General features: G+C 37.4%; 3 protein-coding genes and 1 non-coding gene across 6 annotated transcripts; 1 reads left to right on the top strand and 3 right to left on the bottom strand.

Moving 5' to 3' along the window:
• The first annotated feature begins 541 nt into the window (after positions 1-541).
• Positions 542-3,381, top strand: LOC113738223 (RAN GTPase-activating protein 2-like). Its single transcript, XM_027265464.2, has 2 exons — positions 542-701; positions 1,433-3,381. Exon 2 carries the CDS (start codon positions 1,443-1,445, stop codon positions 3,066-3,068), a length of 1,626 nt encoding a protein of 541 aa, XP_027121265.1. The 5' UTR covers positions 542-701; positions 1,433-1,442; the 3' UTR covers positions 3,069-3,381.
• Positions 3,382-3,672: 291 nt separating this feature from the next.
• LOC113738222 (probable ATP-dependent DNA helicase CHR12) lies at positions 3,673-14,014 on the bottom strand. The gene is made up of 12 exons (XM_027265463.2): positions 13,388-14,014; positions 12,448-12,604; positions 10,947-11,011; positions 9,611-9,799; positions 9,186-9,335; positions 7,906-8,304; positions 7,553-7,812; positions 7,221-7,439; positions 6,630-6,837; positions 6,379-6,532; positions 5,320-5,922; positions 3,673-4,707 (listed from the first exon to the last, which is right to left on the bottom strand). The coding sequence occupies exons 1-12, from the start codon at positions 13,778-13,780 to the stop codon at positions 4,058-4,060; spliced, it is 3,447 nt and encodes a 1,148-aa protein (XP_027121264.2). The 5' UTR covers positions 13,781-14,014; the 3' UTR covers positions 3,673-4,057.
• Positions 14,015-15,338: 1,324 nt separating this feature from the next.
• Positions 15,339-20,524, bottom strand: LOC113738221 (uncharacterized). Of its 3 annotated transcripts, none has more exons than XM_027265461.2 (11): positions 20,218-20,524; positions 19,770-19,817; positions 19,421-19,600; positions 19,239-19,305; positions 17,912-17,976; positions 17,223-17,301; positions 16,719-16,837; positions 16,529-16,608; positions 16,305-16,374; positions 15,955-16,032; positions 15,339-15,862 (listed from the first exon to the last, which is right to left on the bottom strand). In XM_027265461.2, exons 1-11 carry the CDS (start codon positions 20,470-20,472, stop codon positions 15,788-15,790), a joined length of 1,116 nt encoding a protein of 371 aa, XP_027121262.2. In that variant the 5' UTR covers positions 20,473-20,524; the 3' UTR covers positions 15,339-15,787. The 3 variants fall into 3 exon arrangements, with proteins under 3 accessions (XP_027121262.2, XP_071940413.1, XP_027121263.2); XM_072084312.1 differs by having other exon boundaries at positions 15,538-15,862; positions 19,770-19,882; positions 20,218-20,355; XM_027265462.2 differs by lacking the exon at positions 16,305-16,374 and having other exon boundaries at positions 15,663-15,862.
• LOC113738288 (small nucleolar RNA snoR101) lies at positions 18,283-18,344 on the bottom strand. The gene has a single exon (XR_003460074.1). It is a non-coding gene; the product is annotated as a small nucleolar RNA snoR101 (small nucleolar RNA).
• Positions 20,525-21,202: the final 678 nt, after the last annotated feature.

Here is a 21,202-nt window from a genome sequence, read left to right as displayed (position 1 = left end):
AAAAGAACAAGAAAATCCTCCTATCAAATACAATCAAATTTTTTTTTTGGGGTTGAATATCCCTAAGCATTTTTTTTCTCTCCACAAGAGCAGTGGGCAAAATAGAAGTGAGGGAGCCCCAGAAAAGAATTTTCAAAAAATAAATAAGAACGCAGAGTTAAAACAGTAATATGTTATATGTTGCGTACAATGATGACATATCTAGTTGTGATCACTGGACTGGACCGTACCGTCCCTGTCAATGGGTCTCAAGCGGGGCCACTATTTTTTATTGTGAGACAATCCACGGTAACATGGGTCAGCATTAAAATTTGCATTAATGTTAAGACAAGGTCCAAGGTATCGCCCTCAATTTTCCGAATAAAAGTTCAAAGCTACATCCTCCGAGGCCCAAACCAAAACAGAAGATTAAAAAAATCCAAAAAAGAGAAAATTTTTTTTAATCGCATTCATCTTTTTGGTCCTTGGGAATTGAGCCCACCGTCCCTAGTTTCTCACCACTCACTAGTCACACTAATGCTACACTCTCTCTCTCTCTCTGGTGCAGTTCAGATTTTCTGAGTCCTTCCTTTTTCCCTCCAATCCAACCCAGCCCTCTCTCTACCTTGTAATCCTACCGAGAAGGCATTTTTTCACAGAGTCACACAGTGAGAAAAGGGTATTCCCCTACCTGAAAGAATCAAGAAAAGGGTCAAAAAAAGGTATCTTCTTTCTTCAAAATTGCCTCTCATATCTAGGGTTTTAGGGTTTTTATATCGTTGTTCCCTGCTTCATACATTATCTTTTCAGAATGGAGAAAAAGGTTACAATTTTGTTTCCTTTAGTTTTTCTTTCCCTGTTTCGTAAAAGGTTCCTTTTTTCTCTTCGATCTGTTGCGTTTGGTGCATATTTGGCCATTTTCGGCCTTAGTACTGTATAAGACAAATGTTACCAAAGAAAAGAAGGAAATTGTACGGATATGTTTGTTTACTTGTTTATCTTTTGCGATTGGCTTAACTGATGTAGATTCTGAAATGATCATATTATAGTATTTTCACATGAGGAAATTATTTCAGTTTCTAGGAATGCGTTATGCTTGTAAATTAACTACTTTCTGGTGTGCTTATTTGAGAAAAAAAGATTTGAACATTTTATTTAGATAATCTTGCTATTTTTTTAAGGAAAATGTAAAGCTCATTTGTTCCAAGATGATAATTCTTTGTAAAATTAACTAGGCGTGATCTAATAGTAGTGGCAAAATGTTCTTTTGAGGGATAGCTCTCCTTAAATTGATTGTTATTAACTTTTTTCGCCATAGTCGTACGAGTAATCTGAGGTGGAAATGGGGATGGAGACTAAGGATGCCCATTTAGTTTATAAGTTAGTTTGGAAGCAGTTTCAGGTTTTTTTGAATAATCATTGAATATAAGCTAACATGCAACATTTTATTCAGCTGTGTCTCAATGGATTCTGTGACTTCACATCCACAACGCCGACCATTTTCAATCAAACTCTGGCCCCCTAGTCAGAACACACGACAAATGCTTGTGGAGAGGATGACAAATAATCTTTCCGATCCAACCATTTTCACCCGCAAGTATGGCAGTCTAAGCAGGGAGGAGGCTACCAAAAATGCCCAACAAATTGAAGAGACAGCTTTTGCTTTGGCCAATCAACATTACGAAAAGGAGCCCGATGGTGATGGAAGTTCTGCAGTGCAGCTTTATGCTAAGGAATGTAGCCAGCTCATTCTGGACATTCTTAAAAAGGGACCCAGTACAGAGGACAAAGAGGTTCTGAAACCTAAAGATGTCTTTTCTCCAGATGAAACTTTTTTCGATATTTCTAAAGGACAGAGGGCATTTATAAAAGCAGAAGAAGCTGAGGAACTTCTGAGGCCGCTCAAAGAACCAGGGAACTGTTACAATAAAATATGTTTTAGTAACAGAAGTTTTGGCACTGACGCAGCCCTTGTTGCAGCTCCTATATTGTCATCACTCAAGGGACAATTGAAGGAAGTTGACTTGTCCGATTTTGTTGCAGGAAGACCTGAGGAAGAGGCTCTTGAAGTCATGAAAATATTTTCGGCTGCACTGGAAGGTTCTGTTTTGAAGTCTTTGAATCTTTCACACAATGCCTTGGGTGAAAAGGGAGTTAGGGCATTTGGGGAGCTCCTGAAGTCACAGACTAGTTTGGAGGCATTGTATCTGATGAATGATGGTATCTCTGAGGAAGCTGCACGAGCTGTTTGTGAGTTAGTTCCATCAACTGATCTACTTACAGTTCTCCATTTCCACAATAATATGACTGGAGATGAAGGGGCTATAGCTATCTCTGAAGTTGTAAAGCGTTCTCCATTACTTGAGGATTTCCGATGCTCTTCTACCAGGGTAGGCTCTGATGGAGGAATTGCCTTGTCTGAAGCACTTGGCACATGTACCTATCTCAGGAAACTTGATTTGCGGGATAACATGTTTGGTCTGGAAGCTGGCATTGCACTTAGTAAGGCACTTTCTTTCCATGCAAATCTCACTGAGGTTTATCTGAGCTACCTGAATTTGGAAGATAAGGGGGCAATTGCAATAGCTGATGCACTTAAGAGCACAGCCCCTCTACTTGAAGTGTTGGACATAGCTGGAAATGATATAACAGCTGAAGCTGCTCCTGCTTTAGCTGCCTGTGTAGCTGCAAAGCAGCACCTCACCAAGCTGAACTTGGCAGAGAATGAACTGAAAGATGATGGTGCCATTCAGATAAGCAAGGCTCTGGAGGAAAGTCATGACAAATTGAAGGAAGTTGATGTTAGCTCCAATTCATTGAGAAGGGTTGGAGCAAGGACGTTAGCTCAGTCCGTTGTGCACAAGCCTGACTTGAAGTTGCTGAATGTTGATGGGAACTTCATCTCTGATGAAGGCATTGATGAGTTAAAAGATATCTTCAAAAAATTCTCTGACAAGCTGGCACCTCTTGATGAGAATGACCCTGATGGAGGGGATGATGATGACCAGGAATCTGGGGATGGAAGTGAAGGGAGTGAAGAGGAATTAGAATCAAAACTTGAGAAGCTTGATGTCAAGGAAGAGAAATAGATGTTCTATCATTACAGAGAATTTATTGGGTCATTTTGGCGAACTTGCTCCTGAATGTTAAACTAGTCAAAACTTTTTCTGGATTTCTTGGTAATTGCTAGTTTGTATGTTGTTATGCGTCAGAGGTAACTGTTGCTTTGACTCCGGCTATGCTAGCAAATTCTTCCATCAAGATTTTATGTTTGATGGAAGTTTGATAGTCAGTTTTTGCCTCTCCTTGTTTGTTTTTCCAAAATTTGTAAGCTAATGTTGGGGGCCTTGGGGCACTATTGCAAACCTTTTACTATTTCGATTCTACTTTAGATCTTCTGCATTCCACCTTCTTTTTGGGTGCTTAAACTATTCCATGTATTTTTTTTTTTTTACCTTTTTTATTTTTAAGTATAATCTCCCAACCGAGTGAAGCTATATATTCTCATCTTCTATGATACTTTGGGATCAAGTTGGATCCAGAAGAAGCTAGCTGTTGTACACAATCTTTTGAGGTTAGTAATTGTCTCTCTTTAGCCATTACATTTCCAAGTCCAGGTCACGAGAAGCAGTTACATTAGCAACTTGGAAAAAAAAAAAAAAGGGAAGAGAATCGAATGACATTTTCAGAAGATTTGAGTGAAAAACCCAGGACTACTGCTTTCACTTTATAGTCTACCCATTGTACATGATAAACATGTTGCAGCTCCGAAGTCCTATGAACAAATAGGATTCTACCATGGAGACTTAGCAATTGACCGGCCAAGCAGGTAAAATTCTTTGGCCATCTCTGCTACGTAGAATGGCCACTTCCATATCTGCAGCTCAAACAAAGAGGTCAAAACCCACGTTTACATGCTAAGAGCTGCAGGTATCATACAAATTGGTATAGATACCAGAAAGAATATTCATTAAACATGCGGATTAGACTATCTAGATCTGCATTGCTTTATTTGCAAACCATTATGATCGCCTCTCTCTTTGCAATTCCCCCTTGAGCTCGGTGAATTTACTGAATTTTATACCAAGCTTGACCTCTTTTTCTGATGTGCTTTCCACGTCAAGCCATCCAAGCTGCCCTCTTTTCGATCTGAATGATCAATTTTGGAAGAGTTTGCATCCTCGTACTTCAATCTTTTAGGGATTGATGTTGACCCAGAGGAAGTTCTTGTTATTTCAGCTGCCACAGCCACAGTTTCATTCTTCAAGACTGGTAACCTTTTCTCACCTCCAGCACTATTATTTGGCAGGTCATTATTCAAAGTTGGATTGTCCAACCTCCTCTTCTTACCTTTATCTGAATGCTTAGCCAAGTCTCCATTCTCCACAGCCTTTGTCCACTCTAATTCACCATATGTATCAGCATAAACAACCTCTTTTCTGCGACGCTTTCCAGTGATATTAGCAGCTTCATATTGAAAACCTTTCCCCTTGCGCTCCTTAGTTTCTGGAGCTGCATAAGCCCAATCTGGTACTTCATGCTCTTCCATAAGGCGTGATCTGTAACTCTCCTTCCTTCTTCTATCCTCATCCATCTTCTCAAAAAGCCAGAACTCTTCATCTGATCGAGCAGCAAGACGGTTAATTTCTCTCTCACTAGGTACATCCGCTCCAAGTGAACTAGTACCTTTGCGCATTATCTCTTCCAACATCTCCCGCCTATCTTGAGCTGCAAAGACAATGATGAGGAGAGTCAATTTCATCTCTCATAAAATCCACAATGAGAGCATGGTGAATGCAGACAACTCAGATGCTACTGAACCTTGACGCTTCTGAGACCCAATAAATCCTAGAACAAAGCAATGCTAAACAACTATACTTTGAGCTGAACAGAAATCACTAGAGCACAAGACATAGATAATCCTACTCAAAGACTTGCACATTAGCAGCATAAAAATCTGATTTTTGTTTCTCATGGTAACTTAACAAAAGTCAAAGTGACAAATAAAATTACTGCAACTGAAAATTCGAGAAATTAGAAGTTCAGAAAGTGAAGCATGAAATTTCTTATAAAGACATGCTTATATAACCCCCCAAAAAATACAATAAAAAAAAATCCGAACTACTACCTTTTCTAGGTTACCAGAGTAATGTATAACTACAGGTACGATCTTTTCTGTGGTACCATAAAGTGGAATTCCAAAAGCATAGGAATTAGAAATCTCGAAAACAAAATGGAAAAGACATCAAATGAAAGCTCAAGAACACAATTCCTGCCATTGACTTCCACTTGAGGAACAAAGATAATAGATGGATCATGGAATTTGTAAAAATGACTAACCGGTAGAAGTTGTATTGAATAATCCAGCCTGGATAACCTTGGCATCTATGCCCATCTTCTGTTTAGCACGCTCCAATATAACTTCTTCAATTGATCCAACACTTACCAACACAAAGACCCTAACCTCCTTCTTTTGCCCAATGCGATGAGCTCGATCCTCTGCCTGTTGGTCCATTTGTGGATTCCAATCACTGTCAAAAATTATCACCGTATCTGCAGTCTGCAAATTCAAACCAAGTCCTCCAGCACGCGTGCTGAGAAGAAACATAAAACAAGGAGAATCTGGAGCATTAAACTGCCTTAGTAAAGACCCTCTTTCCTCGGTTTTTGTTGACCCATCAAGTCTAAGATATTTGAAGTCATGAAGTTGGAGATATATTTCAAGAATGTCCATGAGACGAGTCATTTGTGAGAAGAGGAGAACCCTGTGCCCAGCTTTGCGTAGTTTGGGTAATAAGCGGTCAAGAAGCTCAAATTTGCCAGATGCTCTGAATACCTCCTCTTTGCGCCACATATTATACTCAGCCACAAATAGGTATGGGTGATTACAACATTTTCTGAGTTGCATGGAAAGGTTCTGTAGACTTTTAGATTTCCCAGTTCCTGCAATATCATCAGTGTAAATTAGCTACTTTGCCTAGGAAATACGGATTCATAGGCCACCAGTGGGCACTCCAGATAACGTGGGATCAGCCTCGGAAGAAAAAAATGGGTAATATTATTCCCTTCCATGGCACGAGAATTAAAAATAGGAAAAAAAAAGGGGAAAGAAAAAAGAACCATCATTATTTTGTGAACTCAAACATATAGTTAAGTCAAACAACATGCTAAATATGGACCCGAAAAAATGAACATGCTAAATCAGGAAATGGCAAGTGCATTACTTAGTTTAACTGAGCATAATAATAAAACACCAATTCGGCACAATGAAGATGAAAAATAATCAGGTAAACACATCAAGGTACAGAACTTTGAAAGTTCAACCTGTGATGATTATAAACATTTATAAAAGCAAACAACATTGAAAACACGAAGGGCCTACGAGGCATCATTTTTTACCGTTATCCAGTCCGACTCTTCCCACGTCAGTGACTTGCTGATAGTATACTCTTTGCCATGCTGACATATCACACTTCAGTATGACCTGTATCTTCCCAGGAAGGAACTTCTCCACTTCATCTTTCTTTCTCCTCAGTATAAATGGCCTTATAACCTGAGGATGTGTCCAAAACAAGAACAATACAAAATTATTAACACATAAACATCATAAGTAGGCAGAGGTATAGGAAAAGGTAGAAACCAATACATACATGGTGCAGGCGCCGAATGACCAGAAGTTCTTCTTCATCTGTTAGGGTGACATTACCTCTATCCGCAAAAGGGGCATTAAACCACTCCTCAAAATTCTCAACTGAATTAAAAATATTTGGAAGCAGAAAATTAAGCAGGGACCATAATTCCTGCAAGCTATTCTGAATGGGGGTACCAGTCAGTAGGAGTCTCCTCCTAATGTTGTAGCTGCACCCAAAAAACATAAAAAGGAACTTCAATCAGTTGAAATGGACTTCCATGCTACAATGTACTTTCTTGCAGAAAGAATGCAATTTCAGAGGTCCAAAGCAAGTAACGGAAGAGCAGGTTAACAAAAGAACATATATGTAAGAAAAGATCAAAACTTGGATTCTTTAAGTGCAAAGGACTCAGAGAACATAAACAAACACACAGATATTCATGGCTTTACTAACCAAAGCTAGATGAGAATTGGAGAGCATATAAAACAATATACTATAAACATTGAGAATAGGAACTCATGAAGCAGCCACATATTTGAAACTCAGGATTGATAAGAAAGAGGTACACTAAAGTATTAGTATTACTGTTGGAAATTTTAGCTGACATACCCCGTTACAATGGTTCGTGAAAGAACACAGTCATGATTTTTCAATCGATGTCCTTCATCCACAATCAAGTAGTTCCACTGAATTTTGTTTAGAACCTTTTTGTCCCTAATAACAAGGTCATAATGGGTAATCAACACATTGAACTTCCCCTCAATGAAAAACTCTTCTTTGATTGCCTTCCTTTCATCTGCACGCCCATCATAAAGAACAGCAACAACACTGCAGCCAGGGTGGGAGTTGAATTCCATCAGTTTTCATGCATGAAGATTCGTACCTGTAATTAAAAAAGCATGCATACAGAGAAACAGGCAAAAAGCGTGAGCTTGACATACCTTGGAGCCCAGGTTGCAAATTCATTGATCCAATTTGGTAGTACAGCTTTTGGGGCCACAATCAAGTGAGGCCCAGTTACCCCTTTATTTTCCATGAGATAAGCAATCAAAGAAATTGTTTGAATCGTCTTCCCCAGCCCCATTTCATCTGCTAAAATTCCATTTAGATTATTATTGAACAAGGACAGCATCCACTGAAGCCCTTCTAACTGGTATTGTCTTAATTCTCCACCCTGAAGCATGGCTGGTTGCTCAGTCACCTGCAGAATATAACTGCAAATTAGATATGTACTTAAATAGGCATTAGTGTACACCTGACCAAGGTGAACAGAACCACAACCATTAAAAATTACCTTCTCTTCAATTGAATGCACAACTGAATTATACTGCCTCTGGCCTTCAAGTAAATCACCTCCTTTTTTGGGGCTATTGGTTTCATTATCTAGAACGTCCTCGTCTTCCAAAGGGCGTGATTGCCCTGGAGTTTCAGTCTTTGAAGCAGACAACTCAGGTAAGTCAGCAGCTGAACCTTCCAATGGTTCAATGCCCTGATGTTCAGCATCTTTTTGACGCTGAACAGCAGCTCCCAAACGAACCAGGAGATCGTTAGTCTTCCCTAGAAGCATAGTCAACCGTTCATTCTTGCTCTCCTCAACCATTTTCATATAAGCTTCCTGATCATCAGCCTTCAGAGCTTGAAATCTCAGTTTCTCTGCCCGTGTAGCACGTTGCCTTTGCTTTGCATGCCACGCCTGCATAAAAAAGTAAAGATGTGTCAGATGCTAACAACATAATCTACAATAGCTTTCTAGTGATTTGGATTAGCCAGTGAAAAGATTATGTTGATTTCTGTGGTTCCATTGGATGAAAGTTGCCACACTTGAGATTTCCATGATAATTAGCAAGATATATTTATTGGGAAACAGAACTACCATTTTTCAGCTCTAACAAATTCTTTGACTAAACCTTATAGTTTCGTTTTAGGTAGATTACTAGAGTCTTCTACTGCTGTTTTTTGTATTACAGACAAACACCTTAGTATAAAGTGTATTGTATTTGTCCACCATGAACAAGAATATTGCAGGTTATGCAGAAAAAGAGAATAAACAAAATGCTTCACTGATGAATGACAAGTGAAACCCTACTTAATTCTTCTCCCATGTGCTGTGTATGATCTTGACAAATAACAATATGACTATCCGATCCCAAGCTTCGCAGGGGCACAGGCACACACTCTTTGCCTTTACAGTATTCTTACTATATAAAAAGCCCAAGGGGAGAACTGAGTTACACTCTCATAACAACAATCTCATAAAAATTTATTCTTACAAAAGTGGATAAGATATTTTATTCCTGCATAGCAGTTCAACTTATCACTGTCTCACCTCATTTTCTTCTTTTTAAGCAAAATCATGGAGTGTCCCTCACCTAAATTACTAGTTTCAAATATTCTTAAATCAAAGCCCAAGAGAGATACAGGACTGAACAAATAGAGATGTACCACCCATAACCTGATGAACATTCCACTGCCACAAGGTAATTAGTAATTTATCCAAATTGTAATTTTTTTCTTATGAATGGCATAAATTTGCAAATAAATGAATAATTCTGCAAAAAGAAAAGAGTTTCATGCCTGGACACCATCATTGCGTTGTTTTCGCCTTTTTTGAGAAGCTTGAACTTGTAATTGGAGTTCACGTACAGCATTCAGCAAGTCTGCAAAGAATTTTCTTTTTCTAGTTTCTACATGGTTCCTTTCTTCCTCCTCCAATCTTGATAACCTCTGCAGTGACAATAGCTAACTATATTATCAGCTTATTATGAATTTTAGAATGTCCTCAATTAAGAAATTCTAATTGCAATCAAAGGAAAAGTAACCCATAAGTCCAGGTCTGATCTGCAAATATCCAGATTGCAAGATATGCAATCACATACCAACTTTTAATCAGGCGAAAGTTTCATTTAACAGTTCATGTGGAGAATTGAAACAAAACAAATCCAGAGATCAACCACAAGACAAAGAGTTTAAACAAAAGCAGACTGTAAACAAAACTGCACCTCTGCATCACGTTTCTTTTTCAGGGGATCTTCAGTGTCAACAGCAAAAGCATCACCAATTCCATATAAAGGACGGCGCAGCCGCATCATGCCCCAATCAAACAACTGATTTTCAGGGCTTGTACAATGCAGACGCAGCCAGTACTCTGCACTGACTTCAGATCTTACTTTGTTCTGTAACTCCACTAACTGCAGAGAAAATCAACATATCCCAAATCGAACTAAGTACCACAGATAATTTAATGTAACAAGGAAACAGCTGCTGCTGCTATGGAAGCAAAGATGTGCAGCAGAGTCATCAAAGTCACGTATGAGGTTCCGATGGAACTGCTAGCTAAGAAATACAAGGAAATAATAGGTAGTGCAACTATTATTAACAGTGAAAAGGTAAATGTAAATGGTTGAACGGTCTCTCTGGATGCTACATTAAACTAGTTTACGTTGATGGCAAGAGTTTCATTAGAAGTTAATATCCAATGATGCAGCATTTTCATTCTTTATGATACATTAAAATAAGCACCTTAATTATGAGACCAATTACTATGATCAAGAATTTGTTTGCATGCTTCTAGAATAGTCTCAAGTCAGTATAACTACTAGTGCTTAGAGCACTCCATAAGTGTGCTTAATATTAGGGTAGTGGGCATGTAATTAATCAAAACAATTACCATTAAAAGAATTTATTTTTACCCTTTAACATAAAGATGATATCATAATCTCAGAGATAGTTTTGGAAAAAAATAAAAAAAGACATTAAACTAAAGCATCCTCTTATGCTTCATACATAGATGAAGTATTTGCTATTTAACCCTTCAACATAGAGAAAATATCATCATGTAAAACAGTAGTTTAGAACAATCAGCAATTACGATCTAAGTTTTCAAGATCTGGATCCTACCTAGGATCGTTTTTGGTTTGCAGGATTGGGTCATAGGATCAGTATAAAAAATCGTTAGATTTATGATTTATATGTTTGCAATTCATATATATAGTAACAGATAATGTAATTCATGTGCAATCAATATAATGACATTGTTAATTAAGGTTAAAATTGTGCTATATAAAGTATTTGGGGCAGTTTGGAAATTATATTATGACATTACATGAAAAATTGCCTTGTGCTTTGTTATAGCAATATTCTGTGTTTGGCAATAAGAAGTTAGCTAAAGCAATCAACATAAAATAAGTTAAATATCCTCAACCCACAAACACAATTGGGTACAATTACTTAAATAAAGGTAGCCAACTTGTACTAATAATTTATTCCTGCCACAATCTATTCCATGCTAAACATGAAAATTTAAACAAAATATAACAGCTCATATCCAAAATCTACCTTTAATCCATAGAGTTCAAGCAAGCACTTTGTCTGCAGGTCCTCACCTCTGCTTGCGGGGAGTTCTAGTGCAAAACAAAAGCAAACACAATCTTTTATATGGATGTTAACTAAGACTGGCATCAAAAGAGTTTAGTAGGATCTGACCCAGTATCACTCAGTCTCCTTCTATTCAAATCTTGAAGCAAAGATTTAAATTAATTATTGTGCATTCACAACAAATGAATGCTTAAATCAGTACCATGATATTTGTATCATCTCAATGAACATGCCTGCTAAATCAATGAAATTCCATTGCAAATAAAAGGAAAATGTTGAGAAGAAGGAATAAGATAGAACCTGTTTTACTTTTTGTTTTTTCAAAGAAAAAAAATTGTTCCAAATTAAGCTAGATACCATGGAACTTTGACTTTTGCTCCAGCATTATCCAATAACGAGAAACATGCAAAAATAATCATCTTCTTGGAACCAAATCTGACATTCTAATCATCACGAGTCATACACCAGCGAGAGAGAGAGAGAGAGGGAGAGAGAGATCCTTTTATGTCTAACAAGCACATATTTTCTAGAGATGGAAATTGGCCCTCGCCAATTCGCCATCCCATAATTTGGCCATGTACAATATGGAGTTGGTTGAAAATTGCATTGGCATATGAGGACACCCACCTACCCACAAATATATAACAAAGCCCTATATGTCAAAGACATGTACTAACAACTCCCCAACCCACAAAGAAATCCAACAAGAAGCACATGAATATACCCCAACAGAATGCCAGAAAAAGTAGAAGAAAACTTTTACTGTTTAAATCACTAATCTAATCCCATTTGTAGGTCTTGTTAAACCTAACTATTGATCATTCCCCTTTCTACAGTATTATTGATTAACTGTAAATAATTTCAAAATATCAACCTATTCAATTCCAAAATAAAGCATATGTAGAAAAATGGGATCACAAAGCTGCTTGCGGCATATGACAAAATTGAGTAGAACCCCTGTGGTCTGAAGTATACATGCCACTCTGGGTATGACAAATAATAATCTAACTTTGATAAATACAGATAAAACAAATGCTCTCTAAACTTTACAGACATCCATCTCTTGTAACATTTGATTTAGATGCGCTGCAAGTTATCTGTGCAGTTGGCCAATAAAGTATTACTTGTCTACTTGGCATGGAACTTGAGGGGAAATGAACTATTTTTTCCTCTAAAAGCACCTCTATCTCATTTCCAATTTGCCACCTTCTCTCAAAAAACTGCTGGCCCATTTCCAGCATTTCCCCTTCCTTTCTCCTTACCCACCCAACATTACACCATGCATAACACCCCCCCCCCCTCCCAAAAAAAAAAGCCAGCAACATCCAGCTTCCTCATAGTCACGAAGATTGAATCAACAAGTAAGTACAATAAATCAAAATACCAGAAATGACTAAGTGGAAAACTTGATGCACTTGCTAAAATTACAGATGCAAGATACCCACAAAAGAAATCTGATTACCTTCAAGTTCAGTCAGACGGCGGTGAATATGGCTCTGGAAATTAGATTCTTTTAGTTCACCCAGTCCAGAACCTGACATGCAATTCTCTCGTTGCTTCAGCACTGCCACCTCAAAGTCTGCCATTAAATCCCCATAACTTGACATTCCAGCTCTATCCTGCAACCAAGTCATTAACTTTCATCACTGAACGCAACAAGAAAGCAATGATAAACAAGTGGCAAGGTTTAAGTACACGGGTAAACTGACTACCAGAATAGAAGTATATGATCACTGACAAACTAGAAAGGTCGCCTGAAGCTCAAAGTAGAAAGGAATGTCAAAGCAGATTATTGCTATCTCTCCAAGTGTATACATCCTAAATACAAGATTTGAAAAACTCTAAACTACCCCTTTCAACTCAAGGTGGAAAAGAAAAAACCCTCAAATCCTAAAGAACTTTTATTGGAAAATCTCCACATGATACACACAAGGAAACCAAATCCTATTTAAACAGTTCATAAAAATGAAATCCGTTATGCACTACGACAAAAGAAAAATAAGTCTAATTACTCTCAGAAGAATCTGTGAGCTGTTTCATAACACTAAACTAGTTACAGCTGAAGAAACAAGTATAAAAACAAGCTTCTTGTTCCTTCTTTTGTCTTGATTTTTTTTTTTTTTTTATGAATAGCACTCATTTGTACCACGTACAAATATGAATAAACTAATCTTAATAATCTACCGATGGCATTAACAAATTATCCACGAAATTTTGCGATAAGAAATACTTGCAATAAACGGTGACAATAAGAGCTCGTCAAACACAAGAATTTAATTCCATTAAATACAATAAATTTGTGGTCTGCCAACACAGCTAAAAATTGATACTTTCTCGGAAAACAAAATCAAAATCTGATAAACGCAACCTCAATCGCTGAATCACACTAGAAAATTACTCACTTTCGCCGCAGCTCTTTCGGCAGCAACCGCACTAGATCCAACCCCGCCGCCACCAACGACGTTGGCATCGTCGTTTTGATTGTCGGCTCCACGCTCAGTTGCCTCCTCCTCCTCGTTCTTGTCATCATCAACATGGTTATTCTCCTCATCGGCGGCAGTATCAGCGGTGGTGCCGTCATGGTAAATAGAGGAAACAGCATCAAAAACATCTTGAGGAAGGGGAAGATTACGGGAGAGAAAATTAAGGGCACAAATTAACGTCCTAGTTTTCTCTATCTCCTCTCCACTAGCATTATCACCAGAATTAACGTCAGTATGAATTTCGCTAGGGTTACCGGCGCTGCCGCCTGCTCCTCCGCCTGGCTGAGAAGTCGTTTCGACCTGAGCCGCCATGGCTCTCTCGGCTCGGAGCCTCTGGCGCGAAGAAGGGAACCGTTAAACTCTTTATTTTTTTCGGTGTTTAAATCGTTGGAGAATTTGAAAAATTAGAGGCAAAACAGGGGTGGGTTTATATATGTGTAATCGGCTGTAAGTATATATGTTAGTGCTGATTTGAGTCTTAAAAAAAAATTGAAAAACTAATAGAAGAGGCGAGGCGCTAGTTTTCTTTTCTCCTGTTTCTCTCTCTATAACGAAGGAAAAAATGCCTGCTTATTTGAGGGCCTGTGACAGTGGCTCGGGTATTTGACCCGTTTGAATTCCGGATATTTAGTAGAATTACGGAGCTGTCCTTGTTGAGTGTTATGACGGTTTTACCCCTCCAATTATGGCATTAAACCCCAAAATGGGCTGAATTCTTGCGTCCAATTGGAAGGGTTTTTTTTTTTTTTTTTTTTATTTTAAATGTATGTGGAAACAATATACTTGTATGTGAATTTATTCTTTGCGGGGTTAAAGTCTAACTAACTTTATTTAGTTTTTACATTGTTGCGATTATCGTAGCATATTTTTTCTAATTTTTAATTATTTTTGCGGATGAGCAAATTATTCTTTCAACATGTTCACTGGTAAATTTTTCCTAACATAATTTCTCTAATTTTTATTTTTATTTTTTGAAGATAAGCAAGTTGCTAAATTAGGTAACTAAAAATTGTCAGATATTTCTAAGTGGAAATTATTAAGAGGAAGAGAGAGAGAAGGTTGGAAAAACAAATAAGAAGTGAAGCTACTCTATTGTCTTTTAAATTTACACTTTAATTGCATGGACATCGTTGCTTAATCATCTTCCAAAAGAGAATATGGACCAATTTACCACATGTAGCATATAGGCAGACACGAAGAATAACATTTTTTTCTTAAAAAAAGCACAAGCACAATAATGAATTAGTGATTGTATTTGTGCAAAAAGTGAAAACTTAACTACTTTAGTTATATTTATTTCATCATGTTGGATTGTATTCAAATAATTTTTATTTGATTATTTTTATAAGTTTCAATTGTAAAATTACAATGAATAATAATTTGATAATGTGTTGATATTTTAGTACTTGATTATTTGTTAAAATTTAACCATAATAAAATTATATAACAATTTTTTATTAGCCCCGCGGGGGAAGCGGACGGGGCGGGGCGGGGAGTTGGGGGGAGTTTGTAGGCAGCGGGATGGGAGCCCGTTGCCATCCCTGCACACATGCTAAGAAATCATAGGCTGCTTTCTCTAGTGTGCACGCATGCTAAGAAATCATAGGCTGCTTTCTGAGTCCCCCTTAGACGGCTTTCTGGGCCGTTCTCTCGTTAACTGCTTGTGTGTGTATCTTTATTAGTTGTGTGTGTTATTTGCCGTAAGGGAAAAAAAAATGCTAAGAAATCATAGGAAACAGAGATTTATGAAGTCAAAATATTGGGAATCAACGCCTTTAATTTGTAAGAGTCGAACAAGCACACGATTAAGCATTTTGGAGGCTCAAAGGAGAAGTGACCCAGGGGGGTATATGTATGGCGGGGTACCAAATGAAAGACAATGAGGAAATTCTTGATGCAATTGCCACGAAAAAAGGTTAGCAAAGACGACAGGTGAAAAAACCCCACATCTACAAGTACTCTTATGCTGTTTGCAGCTGCTAAATACTAATACAATATAAAGGTTTCAGCAATTGGTGCCATATTACAAGGCTTGCCAAACAAAAAATGTAAAATTTACAAGAAAAAAATTTCCTGGCTGCAGGAGGAAACACCCGCCTGGCAGATGTTCATGCCCCATATTCCTTTCCATCAAATCACCATTTCAGAAATCTCCAATGAAAACAGCTCAAGGAAAGCAATATTTTTCTGCTCCTTTTCATGATACCATTGCTCTCCGTGGCAACAAGCTTCAGAACAAGAAGAATAGTCATCCTCAAACCTGACTAAAGGGTTGGTCATTATCTGATATTACGTCTGCTATTTGATGGCTTTAGGTGGCTAGATCCTTTTGGGCGCATCTCTAGCCCGACTAATTGGTTCTTGAAAATACTGCAGAGAGATAAATACCGCTTCCTGGTTGTAGAAATAGACAAACAAAGACGTTAGTGAAGCCTTTATTGATGGATGACAAGTTCTCTCCAGGTGAAATGAGATTTATGAAGTACCTCAGTCCGTATGGTTCTACTTCCTTGATGAGGACACACGTTCAAATACAAGTCAAACACTTCTCGCACATCTTTTCCCTGAATGGTGAGAAAAGATTAGCATACACAGAAACTCTAGTCAGTATCCACCTTCGTCCATAAAATCTCTTAACTGAGATAGCAGCATGTACCAATTTCTTGACCAAAACCTAATGTTACCATGCTTGAAATGCTTCACAATTCTTCAGCATAAAATATGATCAAGTGCAGATCAGGAGGAGAGAGAGAGAATCTACCAGGCTAGCCACTCTATATGCAACAACTATATGTTCAGTGAGCTACCAGTAAGAACAAGAAAGACTCTACACTACCTTCAAATTTTTGTCTTCCTCGATACATTCTTCCAGTCCAGCGAGCCCTCCAAAAGCAATTAATAGGTGCCTAAGTTATGAAACATGCAAAAGCTGGAATTTAATGCTTAAATGACACATGATGATGAACGAGTCAGACACTCTATGCTCCTTGGATGCACCGAAACAAGGCTGAAATAGCATATACTGGTAATTCTGCCATAACATTAACTATGTTGATATACCTGAATGATGGTAGCGAAAGTTCAGAAGACTTGATAACAACTCCATGTTCTGAGGTGCCAATCAGAAGATCATACCCTCCCTAAAACCAAATTTCAAGAAATCAAATGAGAGAAGCGCATTTTCCATGTTGCAGAAAGAAGAACCAAGCAATGCTTTCCTATATAGGATTAAGAAAAGGACAATAAATACCTTGTATGGGCAGCTACTTATCACAGCACTTATGTTGGAAGCATATCTTACTTTGTAACCCCAGTACATCCCCACTTCATCCCTAGGCCTGGAAGATGGGACAACTTGATAAGTTAGACCTGAAATGAGATATTACAAAAGAATTACAATTAATCCACCATTGTGATCATGGAATACATTCAAGGACTACAAGATTTAAGAGGCTCAGCTATGAGCATCTTGGCAAGCTTGTTTTGACTCTGACCTACACTAAATATAAGCGAGATAAGACCTGAATACTAAGACATCTGTGATCTACACTAAACCTCTCTTCAACAACTATTAACAGTTGATTACCATTGTCTTATGTAAATTAAAACAGCAAACCATGGTCGCCTGATTCTCCTGAACAACAATTTCCACTCCAAACTTGCCATGAAGTACAACCATGTGATGTCAAAAAAAAAAAAAAAAAAAAAACCATGGTCTTACAAATGAAAATTTATATGAGGTCTAGTTGATTACCTGTATCCAGATTACGATTTGAGCCCATAGCCACTGTTACTCTTCTTCCTGGTTCAATCACTTCATCAATCAAAACATTCTGCAGGGAAGAGCAATCATGAGAAGTAAAAATAAATCCTGCTCTTATTTTCCTTTTTTTTTTTTGTTTTTTAATCATTTACAAAAAGTGAAAGCAACCAGCCACACAGAAAGTAAACAGCATGGATAAAAGGATTCAAAAGGCAGATGCTCAAAAGATCTGTCAACTGATGCAATGGATGATTTGCCCCAACTCTGTCCTTCTCATCCACAGGGACTTGTATACAGGTGAAGCAATCGACAAAATTGTAGGATCAATGCAAGCCTCAATAATCCACAATGAGAAAAAGATGAATGCATGCATGCTCTTCCAATGCACATTACAACTTTTGATGTACTTGTCCACAATACGTAGCTGTTTCTATCAAAGGTTAAAGGCACAACCATAATAGCTATGCTTTGCTGCATGACCACTATTAGATTGAGCCCTTAGCAAAAAGATTTTCAAGACAATGCAAGTAACCATGTTCTATAGAAGCTGAACTTATTTGAGTAAGATAAATTATCAGGCATATATGTCTATACCAAATGTATCGTAATGCTACTACCTAAGTATAAACGAACCATCGACATGAAACATAACCCTCCTGAATGCACACAACATGCTATACCTTGCTAAGCCCCACATCTACGAGACTTCCAGCAGAATCAGGAGCTTGGTTTTTTAACGTGATGCCTAAAAAATTCAAAAAAGATAAAGGTTAAAAGTTGAAGACAGACCTGCTTTAGGTCTAAACCAAATTTAAGTATATTTGTCATGGAAATATTTCCAGTCATTAAACACAAGACCTTAAGACTTTTGACCAGATATTTATGTCATTCACTTTACCACCCAAAGGTCTGGAAAACCCTATAACTCAAGCCTCAAGGTTGGAGAAATAAAAATGCCCCACATAGTTGGTATCAGAAACAAAACTGTTACACTTGATTATGCAATATAAGAAACCTAATCAGTGTCATAGGAGGAGAGGTGCAAAGTCATTGCATCAGAATATAGCTTGTCAACAGAAAACTTACCTGAAGTTCAGCGATCAAGTGTAAGCCATCATATGCACAGACTTTGCACCATATCCATGAACAATTGACTAAATAGATGTATATACAAGTTGAGGCTCTAAAGGGCAAATTGTGGACACTCAGTTTACTTCTGAATGGATTAATAAATTCCTCAGCAGGAGAGGTACAAATTCATGGCATCACAACGTAGCTAATTAACAGAAAACATAGCCAAAGTTTGGCAATCAAGTACAAGTCATCACATGCATAGTTTGCACCAGATTTATGAATAACCAACTATTGTCCACATAAGCATTAATTAAAACTTTAAAGAGACCAAAATTGAACACTGAATTTATTTTCTAGTGAAAAGTGGAAACCAGGGTTGCTAATTTTAATATCCGAAATGAAGGCCAGGAAATAATCAACACAAGGATTCCAAGCATATGGAAGAAACAACTCAGAATTTTAAAGATATCTAATGAAACTACACTCCTACACAAACAACATGGTGCAACACTCAGGACATCCATAGAATCTTAGTTGATTAGATTCTGAATTTGACATTGCTGTAGTTTTTACTTAACAATCTTAGCAAGCTTGCCATTTGTCCTGCTCCATTAACTATGTTAACTAATAGTTTCAATCGATGGATGAGGATAAATAGCTCAAATCACTGATCACTTAAACACACTGAAAGCGAAATGAGGATGTTGGCTAGGGAAATCACAAGAGAAGGACTTATTTGTCTATTAGGTGGCAAGACGAGCATTTCAGAGGCAGCTAGGAAGCTCTGGGATAGCTTTCTAGAGCATGCCTCTTGTCTCAGAATCTCACTAGACAATGATCCTCACAATTTCTTTCAGTACCCTCGCTTACCCTTCTACCTTCCTTTCAATAATCCCACAGCTCTAATAGGAAGGAGAGGAAATTGGTTTCTACCTTCTCGATAGGGAGCCCATTCATGCCTACGCAGATGATGTGGGGCATCAAGGGGGGGCAGCAGACCCTGCAAAAAGTCCCTCTCAAGTATAAGCTCTCAACAATTACAAAATGGAGAAATATTCAAAAGAATAAATTATCTTGTGACACATTAATCACAAATTGAGAAGTCGGGTCCTCACCACAAATCTTAAGTTGTTATGCATAGGAAAAAGACTCTTCCTCAGATACTGTGGTGTCTCCAAGTATCTCAAAATCCTTACAAGAAAAGCTGCACCACTTTCATTATCATCTGAATTGTTCTCTTGGTTCAGCAACTCAGACTCATCCACTGAGGTACTCTTATTATCAATCACAATAACCTGCCAAAAACAAGAACAACCATGTAAATCTTGCTGACACTTCCCCACAACCCTTTTAAGCCCTTTCCTGCCTTGTATGCATCCGCTTACTTTGTGATCTTTGTTACCATTCAGACTAAACTGACCAAAATTATAGTCGATCATAAGAAGCAAAAACAGATTGACAAACCTCATCTACTCGAAAAATAGTTGCAGCTCGAGCAATCTGACCAGCCAACTGATAAAGCACAAAAAAAGGACGGTAAAAAAAATCAACATTGGAAATGCATAACATATATCCTCCTGCATACATAAAAAAAACCACTTAAGAAACCCAAAAATCTCATTAAGCAAACAAAAAATCAATTTTTTTTTTCTATTTCCAACTGAAACTAAAACTCAAATACCTAAAGCAAACATATTCGTCTCGATATTTTACTCAAAAACTTTACACAGAAAATCGATAGAGACCCCTCTAATGAAATCCATGGATGCTTATTGAGCAATCTAAAGAATTCACCTTCCTCTATTTTCCACAAAATCTAAAGCAAAAATATATTGGTCGAGATACGATCTTTTTTTTTTTCCTTAAAAACACAGGCTAATTAACACGAAGAGACAGCAAAAAGAGGGGTTACTCGGGTGGCAAGTTCAAGGGATTGAGCGTTGTCAATAATAGAGCCAGGAAGAGCAATGGAAACTGTAGGTGTTTCATTTGAATCGCCGTCGTTTTCCTCTTTATTTCTCTTCTTCTTCTTCTTCTTCTTCTTCTTTCTCTCAGAAGAATCAACATTAAGGAGCTCAAGCTTGGTCTCTACTTTAGCATTATCATCAGGGCCATTCTCTGTAACTTGTTCTGCTGCTTCTCTCGCGGCTCTCTTCTTCTTCCCCATTTTCAGCTGTCACACCGGACAAGGGTTTATTGAGGGCTTTAACTTTTAATGCAATGGCTTTCCAACGACACCCTTGAGAGTCTGTAAAAGTATGAAATGGCCTCCACAATTTTAAGCAAATTGCCTTTCTGACCACTTATCTTTGCTTTTTCACATTATGTTAAAGATTTTTCATGACTTGAAATCTGAAACTATTATGTGTTACTATTACTTGATGGTTATGGTCTTGTTTTCATTTTTTTTTTCTTTTAATAAATTTGAAGTGAAAGTGTCAACTAAATCCACAACTAATTAATTCTAGTAGCATCCCACTTTGTTCTATTTGTTCTTTTTTCGATTGATAAATTTGGAATTAAGATATCAATTGAATCAATTAATAGCGATTGTAATAGCTTTACAGGCACATTAAGTTTGATAGTCACAATTACATATAGAATTGAAGATGAAAATATCTAATTTTTGGCATAATGAGATAAAATAACGACAGATTTGAAGGATTAGTAATTGAGAGCAATCTATAAATTTCAAAATAAATATAGTGTATGTAACATTTTAATTTTCCTATATTATATATACTAAGAAAATTCTACGGTTCTTTTCAGAGGAGAACCACTCTCTCAATGTATATCCCTTAATGATGATAGTGATTTATATTTTAAATAGTTAAAACTTTTACAATGACGAGCCTAAAATATTTGTGTTTGCTATTCAAAAGAGATTGTAGAATATT

Source organism: Coffea arabica, chromosome 3e, assembly GCF_036785885.1.
Source record: "Coffea arabica cultivar ET-39 chromosome 3e, Coffea Arabica ET-39 HiFi, whole genome shotgun sequence".
Lineage (NCBI taxonomy): Eukaryota > Viridiplantae > Streptophyta > Magnoliopsida > Gentianales > Rubiaceae > Coffea > Coffea arabica.
This window is presented reverse-complemented; position numbering and strand designations above follow the sequence as displayed.

Bases quoted from the DNA above. Each gene is read 5' to 3' on its own strand.
- LOC113738223 (XM_027265464.2), top strand. From the start codon at position 1,443: ATGGATTCTGTGACTTCACATCCACAACGCCGACCATTTTCAATCAAA.
- LOC113738222 (XM_027265463.2), bottom strand. From the start codon at position 13,780: ATGGCGGCTCAGGTCGAAACGACTTCTCAGCCAGGCGGAGGAGCAGGC. The intron at 12,605-13,387 runs GTGAGTAATTTT...ACTTGGTTGCAG, and splicing joins CCGAAAGAGCTGCGGCGAAA to GATAGAGCTGGAATGTCAAG. The intron at 7,440-7,552 runs GTATGTCAAGCT...CCCTGGCTGCAG, and splicing joins TTTGCAACCTGGGCTCCAAG to TGTTGTTGCTGTTCTTTATG.
- LOC113738221 (XM_027265461.2), bottom strand. From the start codon at position 20,472: ATGGGGAAGAAGAAGAGAGCCGCGAGAGAAGCAGCAGAACAAGTTACA. The intron at 16,033-16,304 runs GTAGTGTAGAGT...CTCACCATTCAG, and splicing joins AGGAAGACAAAAATTTGAAG to GGAAAAGATGTGCGAGAAGT. The intron at 15,863-15,954 runs GTACTTCATAAA...TTCTACAACCAG, and splicing joins GTAGAACCATACGGACTGAG to GAAGCGGTATTTATCTCTCT.